This window comes from Scleropages formosus, chromosome 12 (genome assembly GCF_900964775.1).
Source record: "Scleropages formosus chromosome 12, fSclFor1.1, whole genome shotgun sequence".
NCBI lineage: Eukaryota > Metazoa > Chordata > Actinopteri > Osteoglossiformes > Osteoglossidae > Scleropages > Scleropages formosus.
This window is the reverse complement of record NC_041817.1, coordinates 5704844-5724587: the sequence shown is the minus strand read 5'-3', so window position 1 is coordinate 5724587 and position 19744 is coordinate 5704844. Positions and strand designations below refer to the sequence as shown.

General features: G+C 40.8%; 1 protein-coding gene across 5 annotated transcripts in view; it reads left to right on the top strand.

Moving 5' to 3' along the window:
• The window catches only part of galnt9 (polypeptide N-acetylgalactosaminyltransferase 9), a 111446-nt gene that overhangs the window by 54127 nt on the left and 37575 nt on the right, over window positions 1-19744 (top strand). For 4 of the 5 annotated variants that reach the window (XR_003798045.1, XR_003798046.1, XM_029257037.1 and 1 more), the window contains exon 5: window positions 9345-9542. The exons of the other annotated variant lie outside the window; for it this stretch is intronic. Coding sequence is in view for 2 of the 4 variants with exons in the window: in XM_029257037.1 (XP_029112870.1) it covers window positions 9345-9542 (198 nt within the window). In the remaining 2 variants the exon portion in view is untranslated. The remainder of the gene's footprint in view (window positions 1-9344; window positions 9543-19744) is intronic. 5 annotated transcript variants of the gene reach the window in all.

The window sequence follows — 19744 nt, the reverse complement described above, 5'->3', positions numbered from 1 at the left end:
CTTTTCCCAGTTGCAGAATCTTACTCGACACAACCTTCCCCTCTGCATTCTCAAACCTACCTCGCTTTGCTCTTCCAAGTTCTGTCCCTCATTGTTCCCCAGTCCTGTTCCACGTCTCTTTGATAATGACCGCCCGCCTTGTCCCTCGACCACAATTTTTGATCCTCATCTCTGTTCAGTTTGCCGATCAACCATCCATTCGCCCGTCCCCAACCACAGGAACACGGCTTGTCCTTTGATTCTGAATGAACAATCCTTCGGTCCATCCTTCTCCGTGTCCTCTGTTCATCATGACAGTAGGAACATTTATTATCTCTTTCTATATCTCTCTATGATAAATACATTTTATTAGTTGTTATCATTATGTAATTACATTGTATTATTATTATTATTACAGGGTGTGCGGTGGCACAGCGGGTTTGGCTGGGTCCTGCTGTCTGGCAGGTCTGGGGTTTGAGTCCTGCTTGGGGTACCTTGCAACAGACTGGCGTCCGGTCCTGGGTGTGTCCCTTCCCCCTCCAGCCCTGCGCCCTGTGTTCCTGGGTTAGGCTCCGGTTCACCGCAACCCTGCTTGGGACAAGCGGCTTCAGTGTGTGTGTGTGTGTGTGTGTGTGTTATATGAAAAATATTTTAGTGTATCCGAAAGTGTTTCTTTAATGTTTTTTATGCATAGAAAGGTACACGATATACGACATACTAAGACAAACATTTGACAAACTGACGTTAGATACCTACCATACCTAACTGTTCCAATTTACATCAAAATCTGACAAAGACAGACTGAGGACACAGAACTCGTTCGTAATCCAGGGACTGCCTGTATTTGATCATATTAACAAGAATGCATGCAAGATTTTACTCTACTCTTGTAGTGGGATCTGTTGTGCTCAAAAATGTACATAACTGCTTTGGGGGATGCAGTGGTGCAGCGGGCTTGGCCGGGTCCCGCTCTCTGGCAGGTCTGGGGTCTGAGTCCAGCTTGGGGTTCCTTGTGACGAACTGGCGTCCCCTCCCCCTTTAGCCTTATGCTCTATGTTGCCGGTTTAGGCTCCAGCTTGCCACAAACCTGCTTGGGACAAGCAGCTTTGGCCAGCGTGTGTGTATTTGAGATAACTGCTTTGCATATCAAAAATAACATTGCACCCACTTCAGATAATTTGCCATTATGAAATATAACTATGTAAATTGCATGTTCGGTTAGATCTGGAAAGCTTGCTCTTATTTCTTCTGTTATTGGCTGAATACTGCTTAACGAAAACAGTCGTTTAAATGAAACCCTACATACACTGTGGCTCACATGAGTGAGATGTTACTTCATACCTTTCGACCATTACGCTCAAAATAATAACACATAGTAGAGGGTTTAAACATTAGCTGACTTTTAAGACAAACAGAGGACATGGAGGAGGCTGGACCCAAGTGCAGGATTGTTCATTCAAAACCAAAGGACTTGGCTGGTTCTTGTGGTTGGGGATTGACAAATGTTCGGTCGATTAGCAGACAGGGGTAGAGTGAGGATCCAAGGTTGGGGTCGAGGGATGAAGCAAGTAGTCGTGACCAGGGAGACTTGAAGCTGGGCTAGGGAGCAAAGAGGAGCAGGACATGGGACAAGGTAGGTTCAAGAGCACAGTGAGAACAGTTCTCTCAAGGGAGATTCTGCAACTGGACAGTGATGGGGTGGTGCTCTTTATAGCTCCAATTGCTCTAATTAGAGTCATGTGGGCAGAGGGGCGCGGTGGCGCAGTGGGTTGGACCGCAGTCCTGCTCTCCGGTGGGTCTGGGGTTCAAGTCCCGCTTGGGGTGCCTTGCGACGGACTGGCGTCCCGTCCTGGGTGTGTCCCCTCCCTCTCTCTAGCCTTACGCCCTGTGTTGCCGGGTAGGCTCCGGTTCCCCGTGACCCCGTATGGGACAAGCGGTTCTGAAAGTGTGTGTGTGTGTGTGTGTGTAGAGTCATGTGCTTCTCGTTGAGGTGCAGGTGTGGTTGTGACAGTACTCCCTCCCTCACTGGTTGCTCTTGCTACCCTATGACCCCTGGAAGGGGGAGAGGCACCTCTGAGGTGGTCTGGATGGTCCCTGTGGAAGTCAGAGATAAAAGAAGAGTTGAGGATGTCATGGGCCGGAACCCAGCTGCATTCCTTCGGCCCGTACCCCTCCCAGTCCACCAGGTAGTACATGCCCTTGCGTTGAAGCTTGGAATCCAGGAGGGTGAAGATAGCGTAAGCTGGTGCTTTGTCTACCTCCAGTGGTGGTGGTGCCAGTGTCCCCTGTGCTGGCTGGAGCAGAGAGGCGTTGTAGAGCTTTAACAAGGAGACGTGGAAGATTGGGCAGATAAGCAGATGAGGGGGAAGTTGTAACTGGTAGATTACAGGGGAGATGCATGAGAGGATCTTGTAGAGTCCGATGAAGCGAGGGCTGAGTTTTCGGGATGGCAATTTCAGGTGGATGTCCCGAGTGTCCGAGATCTTGGTTCAGACACTCTACTTGACCAGGTGGTGCCCCGGGGTAAGGCTGACAGAGACCCCAATCTTCGCAAGCCCAAAAGGCATTATCAGGTATTCATAGTGCCCAAGGGCAGTACTGAAAGCGGTGTTCCACTCATCACTCTCCTGAATGTGAATCAGTTGTAGGCACTGTGGAGATCTAATCTGGTAAACACACGGGCTCCATAGACCTGCTCCAGAGTCGGTGAAATGAGAGGCAAGGGATGGGGTATTTGACTGTGATCTCATTTAGGCCACGATAATCTATACATGGCCACAACCCCCCATCCTTTTTCCCCACAAAAAAAAAAAAAAAACCCTGCGGAAGCAGGCGAGGTTGATAGCTTGATGATACCTGAGCCCAGTGCCTTGGTTATATAGTCCTCCGTAGCCATTTGCTCAGGAAGGGATAAGGGGTAAACTCTACTTCTAGTGGGAGAGGTTCTTGGTAACAGATTGATAACGCAATTCCAGGGCTGTTGCAGGGGCAAGTCGGAAGCCCTGCTTCTACTAAAGACCTCCATGAGGTCCTGATATGCCTCACGCACCTTGAGGGGATGTGCTGCTTTGAGGCTCTTAATGGAAGCGGCCCTACACTGGAGAGACAGACGGGAAAAGACACAAGCCGGTCCCCACCACACAAGTTCCCAGGTACCCCAGAAAAACACAGGATCGTGCCGAGCCAGGTTTAACCCAGAATAATGGGGCTGTCAGTGGACTTTACCAGGAAAAAGGAGACCTATTCCGTTCGACAAGCCCCCTACCTGGAAGGTAATGAACTCTGTGCCGGACTCTACGACTCCTGTGCCTAGCGGTTGCCCATCTAGAGCACTAATTCATAACGTAACGTCACACGCGCAGGTGGGAATTCCATGTGCATTGGTGAACTCAGAACTCATGAAGCTGCTCACTGCGTGTGCAACAACCTGGTTCTCTCCCCATGCTAAAACAATCGGCACCAAGAGTTGAGAGTCTGGTCGGCGGAGGTCACTCACCCGTTGCTGCAGTCGTGGACTTCTGTCTGGTGGCCTTGTCAGGCAGGCTGCTTAGATGTGTTCTGAGCTTCTGCAATATAGGGAAAGCCCTTCATGGAGCCGCCATTGCTTCTCAGGGGACGTTTGATCTCTGCTGGGTCCATAATAGAGGCAGAATCTTCTGTCAAGGCAAAGAGAGGACGTGGAGGAGGCTGGACTCAAGTGCAGGATCGTTTATTGAAGACCAAAGGCCTAGGCTGGTTCTTCTGGTTGGGGATGAGCAAATGTTCGGTCAATTATCAAACAGGGCTGGAGCAAGGATCCAAGGTCGTGGTATAGGGACTAAACATCATTTCAACATCTTTTCCTGTGTATTATTGTATATATTTTACTGTGCTGGACCAAAAGGTACAGCATCACTTGGAATTAACCATACAATCTTCCTTAATGCAACAGTAGTAAAAGGTTTGAAAAAGACAAGAATACATTCTATACCCTATGAATTCCAGAATATACAGAAAGAACCATGGACCTGTGACTTTTACTTAACTAGCAATCATTATTTTTTAATTGTTATGATTATTTGGCTCTAAACCTTGGTGTCACAGAATACACACACACACACACACACACACACACACATTTTCAGAACCGCTTGTCCCATACGGGGTCGCGGGGAACCGGAGCCTACCCGGTAACACAGGGCGTAAGGCCGGAGGGGGAGGGGACACACCCAGGACGGGATGCCAGTCCGTCGCAAGGCACCCCAAGCAGAACTCGAACCCCAGACCCACCAGAGAGCAGGACCGTGGTCCAACCCACTGCGCCACCGCGCCCTCTGTTGTCACAGAATAGTAAGTATGCAAATTAGGAGCAGTTTATAACTTTTTTGATTTCATTCTTTCAAATTCAACACATTGCCTCCTAAGGTATGGTTGATACATATTTTTACTAATTAAATTTTTTTAATGTGGAAACAGCTGCCTTTGGATCAGAAGGTTGTGGGTTTGATCCCTACCTCTGGCTGTAGTACCCTTGAGCATTATGTTAACCCTACATTGCTTTAGTAAAATTACCCAGCTGAATAAATGGGTAAATAACTCTAACTTCAGCATGTGAGTCACTTTGAGGAAAAACATCAGCTAAATTAATAATTGTAACATGAAAATCAAGCTCCCAGTGTACTGCAATCGACGTTATGTTGTTAACTTTCTCCTTTTCATTCAGTTATGTGTCTCTACACCACATTTGATACTGTAGTTTAGAAATAAATCAATCTGAATCAATTTTTTTTTTTTTTTTTTTAGAAACGCAGACAATAAATAAGGCTGATATATTCTCTCATCCATTCATCTTTTGAGAGAAGAGGACTGTGACAACTTTTATATGAATCCTTTATCTGGATACATTTTCTCATCAAGTTTCCATTATATTATCACCAGTATGCTCCCAGAGACATGCAGAGATTCTGTCTGCCTGTCTTGCAGAGTGAAAAGAAAGGTACTTTTTTTGTTTTTAGCTATAATTTTCCCCATCATCATTATTCAATTTGACTGTCACTGAAAAGATTGTCAGTCATTCTGACATTTCTTCCTTGTGACTATTTATGACTTGTACGATTTTGAGCCGCTTAATTTGATAAGGCTGAATTCTGCTGGAAAAGGGAGGACAAAGGAAGACAGCAAAGGAGACTGTATTAATCTTTGTGACATCACTGCTGCTAATTAAGGACTAAAGTAGTCCTACTGTGATTTAAAAGGATATTTCAAAGGGGAAAGATTACATAAAAAATAAATTCAGAGAATAGCATAGTCAGTGGAATTTGTCATTTGGGTTGATGCCATTGTGAATGTTGCTTTGAAACAGGCTCTGAAAATATGTAGATAACAAATGATCATGTCACAGTATTGTTGGACAGTCACAGTCAAACCAATGATTACAGATTCCTGGGATCTCAGGGCATACAAGCTTTGCATGAATTATTATTTTCCCTAAATTCCCCCATTAGGATATTGACTGTTCTCCCACTGCACTTGCCCTGTTTAGATCTGAAATACAGCATTCAGATATACTTAATGGCAGCAACCACTCTAGGCCCCATGAGCCAAAGTGATAACACATTTGACAGTGTGCTAGAGTAGTTATTATTCTTGTTTGCCGCTCCATGTCAAGGGAGTTGTCAATGCAGGAGTTGCAAATAGAATCTTCATTTTACCATGTTCTCCAGGGTCATACTTACAGCTGCTGAATGCTTCCTTGACTGCATATAAAATACTTCAAAAATTGCTCCCAGCAAGATTTTAATGTGTGAAAAAGGCACAAAGGTATTACGGTTTTCCTGTTCTCATCTCTATCTTTGAAAGCCATGCAGTTTATGACAATAGCAGTTTGATGAGCTGACCTCTGATGGCCACATGTTTAACCCATGAGTAGCATGAGGATTACCTACTGCTAAGGAGTGCAGCAGATAGTCTGTTAGAAGATAAAACATCAGTATCATTGTGTCCCATTGATGGAGGAATCCTTTGCAAACCTGGCTTTGCACATGGGGAAAATTAAAACACTAACAAATACAAATAATTATCCCCCCAAGAAAAGAATTAACATTTCTCAATTTTTTTATCTTACAACAGTATCTTAGTCACTTAATCCCTCTGCCCAATAACAGAAGATAAAATATAATTTATTGATGCTATCATTTCAATTGTTACTCTCTTTGGTTTCTTAATTTTTTAAAAGTCTTTATTAAGTAGTAGTAAGAAAACATGAAATGTGATTTCATCATTTTAACAGAGCATGTAGTTTCTTATTAAATTTTCCAGGAAGTGCTCTGCATAGAGTATGGTACACTATATTGAGTTCTTTTGTTCTCCTTCTGGGAAAGATATAGGCAAAAACAAAGAATGTGCTTGCATTTACTGTCTACTGATTTCTTGCTGTGCTGGAGTTATTAATATTTACTTTATTTAGCATTTCTAAAACGCTGGAGATACATTATTGTGCTTCACTGTGCCTGACACTTAACAAATGCTCTGATTATGAACACTCATGTTTTGCCTGTAGTTTACATTAGTTATATTGCTGCAACAAGACTTGTGATTGACATAGTTTGTCATCAGCTATTTTGCATTTTCTTTTTGCTGCTTTAATAGTTTTTTGAACAGCACTGGATAACAGTAACAAAATGGCAAAAACAAAACACCAAGAAACTGCAAATATGTCCACATATATAGAACAAGGGTAGAATGCCATAAGGTTGCAATATTTTACAGGCATGATCATATAGCGCTATCTAACAAATGGGCAGCTAGTACTGTAGTGGTTAGTGGTACTGCCTTTGAACCCAAAGGTTGCATCTTCAAATCTGACCTGTAGTACACTTGAAGAAGGCGCCTAACCTAAAATTGCTCCAGTAAAATTACCCAGCTGTGTAAATCACTAAATACTTCTGGATCACTTAACAATTGCTTCAGAGTAAAGTGTCAGCTAAATGAATAAATGTAATAAATTCCAGAAGGCTGAGAGGCCGCCTGAAGAAAGAGCAGTTGAAGTTCTACCATGAGATCCATTCCCGGTGGCTCTGTAGATTTATAGTGTACGCTTTGCATGACTTCCCATGGTTGGCTTTGCAAGTCAATTTCCTCCAGTTTTCTACAAGGTGGGCACCCAGTCCCAAGCACATTTGTCATGTGAGTCTACTAATGTCATTCACGGTTGGTTTCAGTTCCATACTCTTGTTAGTGGAAGAAAATCTGGAAAATCACATTCTGATCTAACTTTATTTCACTGCTTGAAGTTTGTGAATGTAAGTAAATATAAGTGGTTTTAGAAGATCTTTTGTATGCACTTCCAGTGTGTTTGCAGTTTTGTCTTTTTTTTGTCTCTTCCACTACATTGTTATATGTATGCTGCTGCAGCCTCATGCAATTTCTTTCACAATCAATACATTTTCTTTTCTTTCTTTACTTTGTTAATTTGGTCATGTATGTATTACTTGATCTAATATATCCATAATTGCATACATAGTTTACAAACATCTCCTGATGATTAGCTCATTGACCAAGTAGTGCCAGCTTTATTGTAATTATGATTTTGCTATGTTACTATATAGCTATTACTATATTATTGTAATTATGATATTACTATCTGTGTACTAGGGGGCACAGTGGCACAGCAGGTTTGGCCAGGACTTGATCTCTGCTTGAGGTGCTGCGACCTCGCTTGAGACATTAGTTTCAGACAATGTGTGTGTGTGTGTGTGTGTGTATCGCCAAATTAAGACAAGAGTAAAAAATCTAAACTGACACATTTATATGACAAAGCAAATTAACTAGTACACAGAGTATCTTAATTTCTTTTATAACTGTTTAACAAGGTTGTTTGAAACCAAACCAAACTGGCATGGTATAAGGCCCTGTGCAAATCTGAATGTGCAGCATTTTGTATCTGTAAAGCTGTTTATTTGGTGAATATACAGTCTCCAAGCAACAATGCTGGGAGAAAAATGTTTCCACCTTTAATAAAGTGTAAATGGGCTTTTGATATAAACTTGACAACTTTACATAAATCTTCTGATCTCCAGGCATACTTTTGCGTGTGTGTCTTTTCTGCTGCTTCCTCTACCACTACAATGTTTTTCACTTGTGGATTCAACTCTCCAGTATTTCAGTGAGTTTATGGGTGCAGTAGATGGGGGTAAATGGTTTTGAATCTAGGCTTAATCACAAAAAAAAAATCTTCCCACCATACTGCTTTTGAAGTACCAAACAGCTACTTTGTAATGCTGAGCTGTATGCTGCATGTCCCTCAGCCCTACTTACACATCCATCAGTTTTACTTATTTTAATGGCCATGTCTGCGCAGCGTAGGATGGGCATCCAGCTGTACAGTGCAGTGATCAGGCACTGGGCGATCTGTCTCTGAGGAACTGGGCTGAGAGATGAGGTCCCTAGTTCTTTTCAGCCCACTGTGAAAAATGTGGACTCCTTGTTCTTGCTGTTCCACTATGCTAGTGTGCAGAGCGCTAGATTCATCTTCTTGTTTATACCCATTATGAGTGATCTGTTTCTGGACGAGGGATTTATAGAACAATTCAATGTTTACCAAGTATCATTACTCTACCAGTGAGTTTTTAAAATTGGCAAACCTGCCTTTTCTCTAGGTTATAAAAGTGGGGCTGTAACTTAGTGTCCATTGTCTGTGTTGCTATAAATTGCAGATGTCAGCCAATTTAACAGTTATCCTCTTAGTTCACTGCATATTTCAGTTATCCAATGGTATATCTAAGGAACTGGTCTCCTTTTTAGGGTGCGGCGGCGCGGTGGGATGGACCGCGGTCCTGCTCTCCGGTGGGTCTGGGGTTCGAGTCCTGCTTGGGGTGCCTTGTGACGGGCTGGCGTCCCGTCCTGGGTGTGTCCCCTCCCCCTCTGGCCTTATGCCCTGTGTTGCCGGGTAGGCTCTGGTTCCCCGTGACCCTGTATGGGACAAGTGGTTCAGAAAATGTGTGTGTGTGGTCTCCTTTTTAATGGAAAATATGTTTATAGATTCCTTTGTAGTTTGAGAAAATATATTGCTTACAGTATTTATTATACATTGGGAACTACATATATGATGTTGAATGAGACATGAATAAGAAATAACATGAATAAAATGACATGACTGTAAAATAAGAATTTACAGATTTAACAGATAAGAACAGATTTGAACTGTTGCACGTACCTACCTAATGATTCTGCAGGGATCTTTGAGTATAGATTGATGTTTTAAAGATGTTTTTAATGAAGTGATGCTATATATCTTAGGTCAAAACTGTGTTTTGTTCGGATATGTGATGTATTATGTCATAACAGAGCACCACAAGTCCTTGTTTTGCTATTTTCTTTATTCACAGGGCAGAACCAATACTGACCAGAATTAAAGAGGATCACACTCGCATCATCCTCCCTGCAATAGATAACATCAAGTACAACACATTTGAGGTGCAACAGTACGCCAATGCAGCCCACGGCTATAACTGGGGCCTCTGGTGCATGTACATCATCCCACCGCAGGAGTGGCTGGACAAGGGAGATGAAACAGCACCCATTCGGTGAGGCCTGCAGCAACTCCTACTGTGACACTTTTGATCTCACACTACCCCCCACTGTACCTTAATTAAATTACTCCTTCTTTGCACCAACAAAATTTCTCTTTCTCCTCCAGTATGGTCATGCACACACTTAATATTTGTTTGCAGAATTTAACAGATTGGACACGGATAAAACATAAAATGTGGCATGTGCAAAAGTTTGGGCACCCTTCCAGATGATCTAGTCATGTTTTTTTGTACATAAGTTCCCAGAACTCACTTGACTTGTAGGCCCTAATCCAAGATAGGTGAGGACAATTCTAGAGCTTTATAAATTCTCTGACCCTTCAAACCTCTCAGGGTGTAGTGTTTATACTCAACTGCTATAGGCTTCTCTAAGCTGCTGACTGAGGATCTGGAAATAGATCATTCTCTCTCACACACACTGCCTGAAGCTGTGTGTCCCAAGAAGGGTTCATGGCAAGCCAGAGCTCAGCCTGACAGAACAGGGTGTAAGGCTGGAGGGGGAGGGGTCATACCCAGGACAGGGCACCAGTCCATCACAAGGCACCCCATGCTGGACATGAACCCCAGACCCACTAGAAAGTAGGACCCAGCCAAACCCCCTGTGCCACCACACCCCTATAATAATGATGATTGACTTCTACAAAGCAGGGCAAGACTATAAAAAGATATCTAAATTCTTCCTGCTTACATGTTCCATATTGGGGGCTGGTGGTGCAGTGGGTTGGTCCAGGTCCTGCTCTCCGTGGGTCTGGGGTTTGAGTCCCGCTTGGGGTGCCTTGCGACGGACTGGCGTCCCATCCTGGGTGTGTCCCCTCCCCCTCTGGCCTTACGCCCTGTGTTGCCGGGTAGGCTCCGGCTCCCCATGACCCCGTATGGGACAAGCGGTTCCGAAAATGTGTGTGTGTGTGTGTGTGTGTGTACATGTTCCATTATGTGAAATGTCATTAAGAAATATAAGTTCTAATGTAATGCACAAATTGTATTTCTCTGAGATGTATGTCACTTTGGAGAAAAGGGTCTGCTAAATGGATAAATGTAAATGTAAGTTTAGCAAAATTGTTAAAGTCCAGAAAACAGTCTGGGACAGCTGGTAGTGTAGTGGTTAGACCTGCTGCTTTTGGACCTAAAGTTTGTAGGATTGAATCACACCTTCTCCCCAACTGCAGTACCTTTGAGCAAGGTACTTGACCTAAACTTGCTCCAGTAAAAAAAAATTACACTGCTGTATAAATGGGTAAATAATTGTAAGTAGCTTAATATCTGAGATATAGGTTGCTTTAGAGAACAAATGTCCGACAGAAAAAAATGCTTTGGTGGGGTTTAGAACCATTTATAATCATTGTGATAGGTTCTTGAGCCTCAAGTGTGAAATCAGGTATGCGTTGTAATACTATAACATTAAAACAGACACACACACGACACGCACACACACACCGCTTACCCCAAGCAGGGGTTGCGGCAAGCAGGAGCCTAATCCAGCAACACAGGGTGTAAGGCTGGAGGGGGAGGGGACACACCCAGGATGAGATGCCAGTCTGCTGCAAGGCACCCCAAGCGGGACTTGAACCCCAGAGAGCAGGCACAGGCCAAAACCACTGCGCCACCACACCCCCCTATAGCCTTAACCTTCTTGTAAAAATATTAATATTTTTAAAATGACATCCAGTGGTAGGAAAGAATAACAACAGCTGAAACTTCAGACCCAGTTCAACATATTAAACAAAATAATTACATTTTAAGTTTATCATTTTGTAGTTTTATCCAAAACAGGAACCATTTAGATGACGTACCTTTGTAATTACGTTTGGATAAAAAAAATTATTTAAAATTTTTACATGCAAAGCATTATATGTTTTAAACTGTCAGCCACAGTAGGTAGGTTCTGTAATAATTCTCTAAACAAACTATATCTGCACCTGAAAACCTCTGGTTAAATGTTTCGTATTACTGCTGACAATCCTGAACAGAGCAATGTTTGAAGAGCTGAAATTCTAACACCTCCTTCACTGTAAACCCCAGGAATCCCAGCTGAGACGTGAGCCAGAAAATTCAGTACAATACAATATGTTTCAACATTACACAATGTCTTTGTTAGTCCTGGAGGAGAACAAATACTCTGAGTCCACAGAAGAAACTGAAGTTTCTCTATTGCAGTTGTACAAAACTATGCTCAACAAGCATTATGAAACTGATTTAGTCTTACCTTTCTGTTCATTTGCCTAGACCTGATAAGTTGTCTTTTAAAGTCTCATAACTGTAATTCATAATTATCATATCTAACCATATTGTTATTACCTTAGAGCATATTGTACAGAGGCTAGTAGCACTGAAGGAAAGTTCAAAACTCCCATAAGTTTTTGCTCACACTTTTGTTAACCGCTTGTCCTGGTCAGGGTCGCGAGGCTCTCCGGAACCTATCTAAGAATCACTGGGCGCAAGGCAGGGGAGGTGGTACACCCTGGACAGGACACCACTCTATCACAGGATAGCCACAAATGCACTTATTTAAACATATCTGTACAGTTTCTTGCAATATCCAGTTCACCTAAACTGCATGTGCTGTGGCTAAGGGAGTAAACCAGAGCACCCAGTAGAAACAGGGAGAAAATGGAAACTCCACAAAGACTGAGCAGGAATCAAACTTATGGGCAAAGAGCCCACACACTGTGATTCAGCACCACTACCCAGTGCACCACCACTCAGTGCATCAACATGCTGCACAGAAATATGTGAAAGTCAGAAAATTTAAAATGCAGAACATCAGAAAATAAAACTTTCTGCATCTTCTTACATCTGAATTTAAAAATTTGATATTGAATGTGACAATGCAAGCATGATTGCAGATTCCAGGAGTTTAATTGCCATGGCTTTTCTCACACAAAAATACATGGGTCTACTCCAGAAAAAAAGATATTTCCTTCCTGTTTAAAAGATGCTGAAGTGCTTTCAGTTTATGTTCTGCTTGTATTGGAACGTGTAATTGATGACTGCTCAACTTCAAATATAACCTTTCAGACAATACACCAAGAAGCAGCTGCATATAAATTTGGAGTATACTGTTCAGCTACTGGAGTGAAATGGTGGTGAGCCATTTGCAGTTGAGATTTGGTCTTGATAAGAACTGCTATAGAGTCTGCTATCATACCTGTGTGTTGTTACGCATTACTGCTTTAATAGGGTTATTTCTTCTTAATACAAGCATATAGTACATGAGCCAGGGTGACGTTTTTGAAATCATACAAAATATGAGCTGGTGACTATTTTCAGACCATATTTCAGAAAATCAGGAAATTCATTTAGGGATTGGTCCTTAATTTTTAGACTTTACATTTATATGTTCTCTGTATATCTGACATGCCATTGGATCAGCCGCAACTCACAGCAACCACTTGCATGATTTCCAAGGAAAGGAAAGTTCGCTAGTACCTTGTTTTATGCATGTCTAGGGGGTAAAAACACCAAGCCAAGCTCAAACCCTACACTTACTGATCTAAAAAGTACTAGCTTAACATACTGTACCACCCTGGCACAGGAGATAGACCACCTATTCTCACCTCACAAGTATTCAAATGGTTTACCATTCCTGAATCAGAAATATTCAACTGAAACTGAATTCTCAATTTATTTCAGAACACTGTAACACTAATTATTTTAAGGTGATATTGTTTTTAATGTTAGAAAACATTTTTTAAGAAAAATAAAAAACTGAAATCATGTATGGGGGGGGTTGCGGTAGTGCAGTAGGTTTGACCAAGTCCTGCTCTCCGGTGGGTCTGGGGTTCGAGTCCCACTTGGGGTGCCTTGTAATGGACTGGCATCCCGTCCTGGGTGTGTCCCCCTTGCGCCCTGTGTTGCCGGCTTAGCCTACGGCTCCCCACAACCCCATATGGGACCAGATGACGTGTGTGTGCGTGTGTGTGCGTGTGTGTGCGTGTGTGTGTGTGTGATGTGATGTGAAATCATATATCAGCTTTGCACTGTTCAGGGAAGTTTTTACCCATTCTTCTGCATAGATTTCTCCAGGCTGTTTGGGTTAATTGGATGATGTTTATGGACTGCAATTTTCGAGAATACATATTACAGCAGGGAAAAGTATATATGAGTATGTGTATACTGAGGGTGTTTTTCTAACACACTGGAGCTCTTGCGGTCTCTTGCAGTTCTGAGGAGATTCTCTCTATCTTGGGATTCTTTCTGAGGCACCATCTTCAGTATAGCACAGCAGTGGTTTTCCACCAGACCTCTGAATGAATGAACTGCATTGCTCACCACAGCTGGAGAGCAGCATAGAAAATGTGGACAGTATATCTGAACAGAAAAGAGAGTAGTAACATGGCATGTAAGGCAGAAGTAGGTCTAAACTATAAACTCTCGTTACTTTCATTGCAGAAGAGCTGACATGCAATGCAACACTGACATTACAGATCCAACCAACGCTGGGCTCTTTGAAGAAAGGTCATTCAGGGTTACAACACCTTGCAGAAACTTCAGCTGGTTTACATGAAGGGCTTAGACCACTTTGTATCCTTCTCTCCCTGAAATATGGAATTGCATTCTATTTAGTGCATAAATGTGTACACTATCAAAAGTAAAAAAAAAAAAAACAAAAGATTGTAAAATTTTGATCAAGACCTTTCACAGACTCACTAAAATGAAAAATTGCTTTTTCTTTTTGACTATGTGAAAAAAAAATTAATACACACACACACACACACACATTTTCAGAACCGCTTGTCCAAATTAATACACCAATGTTTAAAAAACCGGGGTTGCCAAGTCTGTTCCTGGCATGTATTTATTACAATTAACCCTTTTTTTGGTCCTCTATGTATCAAGGATGTTCTGAACACACCAGTTAACAGTGGAGCAGTTGACAGATTGCTGGATGACCTTACTCAAGCTCAAACAAGCTCAACAAATATACTAAGTAAATGTTGTAATACAGCAGACTTTCACTGGAGGTCAAAAAACTACTGCTGTTCTCTGGATCAAAAAAAAGAAAAAGAGTTTCTCCTGGTTGCAGCGGAATCAGCTGATGACAAATGGACATCAAAAAGTACTGTACTAAAATTAATTAAGATACAGTTCAGTCTGCCAGTTATAACAAATTTGAAAAGAAGAACAGATTTGGTTTATTGAGAGCTTGATATTTCTGTCTTAACTGACCATCCCCAGCAATGCCACATCTGAGTGTGTAGAACACTGGTAGGTCCAGTAAAGGAGGTTCTGAATGTTCATGTCCCTGAAAAACATGAAAATGCCTGGAATAGACTTCATTTACAATGGATTCATCTAACAAAGAAGCAAAATCTGCACTGTAACTACCCTCCTATTCTTAGAGACACTATTCAGAGATGCTGTCTTATTCATAGAGACAAGACAGCATCCCTCAATAGCAGAGGGACATGAATATTTTTAAAATGTAAGCACAAGGTGACAAATCCATCTAAGGGGTGCAACCCTTCATGTACATTCTAGTCAAGCTTGACTAACTGATAACATTACTGAAATCCTGTTACTATAGTCTCAGGTTGACTAGAGGAAAAGGGACAGTCACCCAGATGTTAAAAGCTTAGCATTTGACAACAGTAAATTCAGATAAAATGTCATGGACAGAAGCAAGGTCTGTTTGTGTATCTTTGTGGACTTTACCATGACTTTTTCCACAGCCTATTTAGAGTGGACTTTAGAATTTCTTCCTTATTGTATGGATGCCTGAGAAGTTTGTGAACATTCAAAATCACTTTCATGAGGCAATGATGACAGAGGTGACATGGCCATCAGAGCCCTCTGGAGATGCTATTATTGTAAAGCAATGATAAGTGTGTCCATCAGTTCTAATCATCTTTCATAGCTATATCAGAAGTGGGGAGCAGAGTAATGTCACCAAACCAAAGATAAATTCTGTACCTGGACTTTTCTCCTCCTCCACCAGAATCACCTGCTTTCTTTATCTTAAATTCCATACAATTCATAGTGCGACACTTCTAATACCTTGGAACATCTTCTCTGATGTCTGATCAACAACCACTGGATTTATCATCTTCATTCATACAATTATCCAAAAAAGACCTTTAAAAACAATCTGTTCACACTACAGTAGACATCTCTGTACTGTGTAAAAAATGATGAGTCTGTGTAGATGCAAAACTGCAACCAAAAGTTACTAGAATATTTTTGCGCAATACGCCTTTAACACATCTCGAGATGGACCTAGCAGGATCCTGTATTGCATTCAGTCATTCTACAGAGAGTTAATTTTGGGGGCATATAGGCCATTATCACATATCACCAACAGCAATACCTTGGTGGTGTTTCTTGATGCTGATGGGCAGTCTACCAAAGTAGTGTATAACCAGTTATATTTCGGCTGCCATTCTGCAGGAGGTCAGAAAAATCAACTAAAGTGCTCATTAAGGAGATATGGAACAAATATGTAACACTCTTGAGGACTGACACCCTGCAGACTGATGTACTTGGTGCCATCAGCACCTTAAAGGAATGTAGATGGTTAAGAAAAGGAAGTACTTTGCAGGTGAAGCAGGAGAATAGTCAGAGGACTATGGCTGCATCTCCCCATCTCCCTCTTGCCATGTTTATAATAATAGACATTATGCATCTTGCTTGAGGTTAGACTCACTGAAAAACTCACTGAAAATCATATTACACAATAGAGAACTTAAGAAAAAAGAACAGGGTACTCTCTATATTCAGAACTGCAGTATAAATCCTCTTGTCAGTGAAGCCATGCTAAGATATTAAATGCCATACACTCAGTGCTATTAGAACATAAAGTGTCCCATATTTAAATGTTAACTGAGGACTAAATACAAAGCTGAACAAAGACTCATTTGTAGATCATTTTGACAAGGGTAGTCAAAAGCGGTATATACTGTAACTTTTACTCTGTATTATTGAATGACAGGAGAAGAAAATCAGATGCCTGTATCCTAGAATGACTGCCTTTTGTTTTAGCCATTCTGATATTGTCTGTCTGTTTGATGGACATTTTCATTCACAACAGCATTCACTATTTGTGAAAAATTTAACATTGTTTTCTTGTGTATTTAACTCAATAATTGATGGGAACACTCCCACTCTTAGAAAAGAGTGAGTTGCTCTCTTAGTGTGAGGGGGGACAACTGTCCATAGTGGAGGAATTCAAGTATCTCAGGGTCTTCTTCATAAGTGATGGAAAAGGGGAATTTGGTATTGAAATGCTAATTGGTGATGCATCAGCAGTTTTGCCGGCACTGTGGAGCTGAGTGCTGGCTAAAGCACTCAGTTTTCCACTCAGTCTGTGTCCCCATTCTCACCTGTGTTCATGAGCTTTGAGTAGTGACTGAGAAAAATTAAGTGATTCACTGTTGCTTTAGTTATGCCAGACATGTTCCACTGCAATGGAGGACCAGGGCATGTTGGAGAGAAGATATCTCTCAGCTTGCCTGGGAACACCTGAGGGTACCTCAGAAGGAGCTGGAGATGGTTGTTGAGGAAAGGCAGTTCTAGTACTGTACATGCTACTACTGTAACCCCCACCAGAGCAATTATGAGAAAACTGGATAGACTTGAATTTATCGATAGGAGCAGGTCTGGTTAGTTTCAGAAGAGAAAAGGATATAAAAACCAATCATTCCCATGTCCTAAAAGCTGAGTTTTTTTGTCTTTTGATCCATACCTATTAATAAATAACGGTGCACCACAAAAGAGAAGCAGAGTACGATCCTTGTACTTTTTCCATCTAGTTATTGTAAAGAACTCTAAATACCTCTAGACACTGAGCCATTATATACTATGGCTGGCTAAGCCATGAATTTAGTTCCAATGGAGAAAATTTTAAATAATCCTAAAATACTTACAAACCACAAAAACTACAGAATTAAATCTTTTGTTATCAACAGCAATGAAAACGTCAAGATAATCATGGTTTTTTTCATAATCATGGTTTTTTTAGCCTTCTTTTCAATGCTATATTTTAATTTATTCACTGACTACAGACAACTGCTTGTCCTAATGCAGGATCATTTTGATTGCAAGCCTATCTCAGAAGCAAGGTACAACCTTTATGGAAACATTTGTATAATGTGGCTCATGGGCTCTCCTGTTAAAAACAAATAAAGTTCACAAGATTACTATCAGCATTTCACATGCAAAGCATATAGACCATATAACACTATGACAATGAATATTTGCTGTTAGATTATCTTTATTTATGGTAGTGTAGGGTTTTTCATGTGATTAAAGGTGTTTATATGATTTAAACAACTGAGTTCACAGTTATGTGTTTATGGTTCATTTCTAAATTTATTAATGGTTTGTAGATAGAGGCAGGGTTAGAGCTGTTGGCTTGCACTCAAAGGGCCTTTGTATGAATCCAACTTCCACTGTAATACTCTTGTGCAAGTTTATTACCCTGAATTGCTCTAATAAAAACTACAATTCTGTATAAATGGGTAAATAATTGTAAGTAACTGAAGTTTATAAGGTGTTTTGGTGAAAAGTGTTGACCAAATGCATTTAATAATAGTACTGAATATATCGTTTTACTTGTAATATTTATTTACTTTAAATGAATGGTTGTGATTTGTGATTGATTGATTGTGAATGGATGAGATTGTCAATGTGATGGAGAGGATGTATGAAGTAGTTTATTAGAGAGTATGTTTGACCATGTAAATAATTTCTTGAAGGAATGTCTGTCTCTATCCACTGCCTATATTAAAGGAGAGCAGTCGAACCACTAATTAACAAACCCTACTTGCACACTAATCGTTGTTTTCCAGGTAATGTAGAGATTATTAGTGTACATTCGATTTAACCAAAAATAGTCATACAAAACTTTTTCAGTTTTCGGTTTGAAATTTCCCAAAAGCATTGGACAGTTTACCTCTGTACAGAATAGAATACAGATTGCGGAAACAATATGACTGTGGCAGAAATCCAGTTGTACTGTACTGATTTTTTGTTGTATAAGACCCAGTTATATTTGAACAGTTGGGTTGGAATAACTGATTCTGTTGTCTTAACTATTAGAAATTGACTTTGAACCTTGCTTCAACAGAAAATTTTAAATGATCTGTTTTTATAAAAAAGCTTTGATGAGTTATATCAGTCATTCATAACGAACCAATAAACACAAAGGCATAATTAAAAACTGCTTGGATGGTTTGATCATGCACTGCATGACTGATTGTTTTATGTCTTTCTATTAGCAAGGTCAGACTTCAAGATTATATCTCTTTAGTGTCTATTCATAACTGAACAGTCTATTTAGGAATATGGATGGTTTATTTTAAATCTATCCACAAATTCAATCTATTTATTATTAGAAAGGTGAGTTAAGCATATCCAGAAATGGTCTTAACTGACTCACCTTGCACAGGTGCTCATCTTGAGTGCAGAACAGCGTTGCACAGCAGTCACTTGGAGGTCAAACTGGAGGAGAATAGAACAGAGGGAAGAGAGGTGTCTAAGGCAGTCAGTGCACTCTAATGTCTGCTCACTATCAGTGGGTGATAATGGTCAATTGTGTGACACAAACCACCTTTTCATGCTGTCTGCAGTTAATTTGTCATACACATAGTGGCAAATATCATTCTATAGTAGATATAACCAGCTGTGATAGTTCTCTAGATCATTTGGGACCTTTAGAGAAGGCACAAAATTTTAACCCAATACTTTATTTTTGTATCAGAAATATTAATAGTATTTATATAAAATATTGTTTTATCTGCTATTATGTGTTCCAATTCACCAACTGTACTGTTTCTCTGAGTATTACAATGAGTTGAAATCACAGAAAATGCCGCATTGTGGTTTTTTTCATGGTCTCAAGATAAAGCTAATTGGATCATTTTTCTGTTGCCTAAAGCTACAGGATAAGAGACTCAGATATTCAAAATGTATGAAAATAGTGTCAACGCGACTTTAAGATCAACAGTAAGCTGAATCAGTCTTTTTCTGACATGTAGTAGGTGAGAATATTGTTGTAACTATTCTGTGGTTTCAGGAATTCATGAAGTAGGTTCATGCATAATAATCATGGGGGCAGCTGAAAGCTCAAATCTGTAAAAACATATTAACCTGTTTATCAACTTTTAAGAAGTGAATGATGATCTTGTGGCAGGTTATATCTGCCTTTCAGCATAAAAACTACTTCCAATTTGAAGAATTACACAATAACAGCCAAACAACTG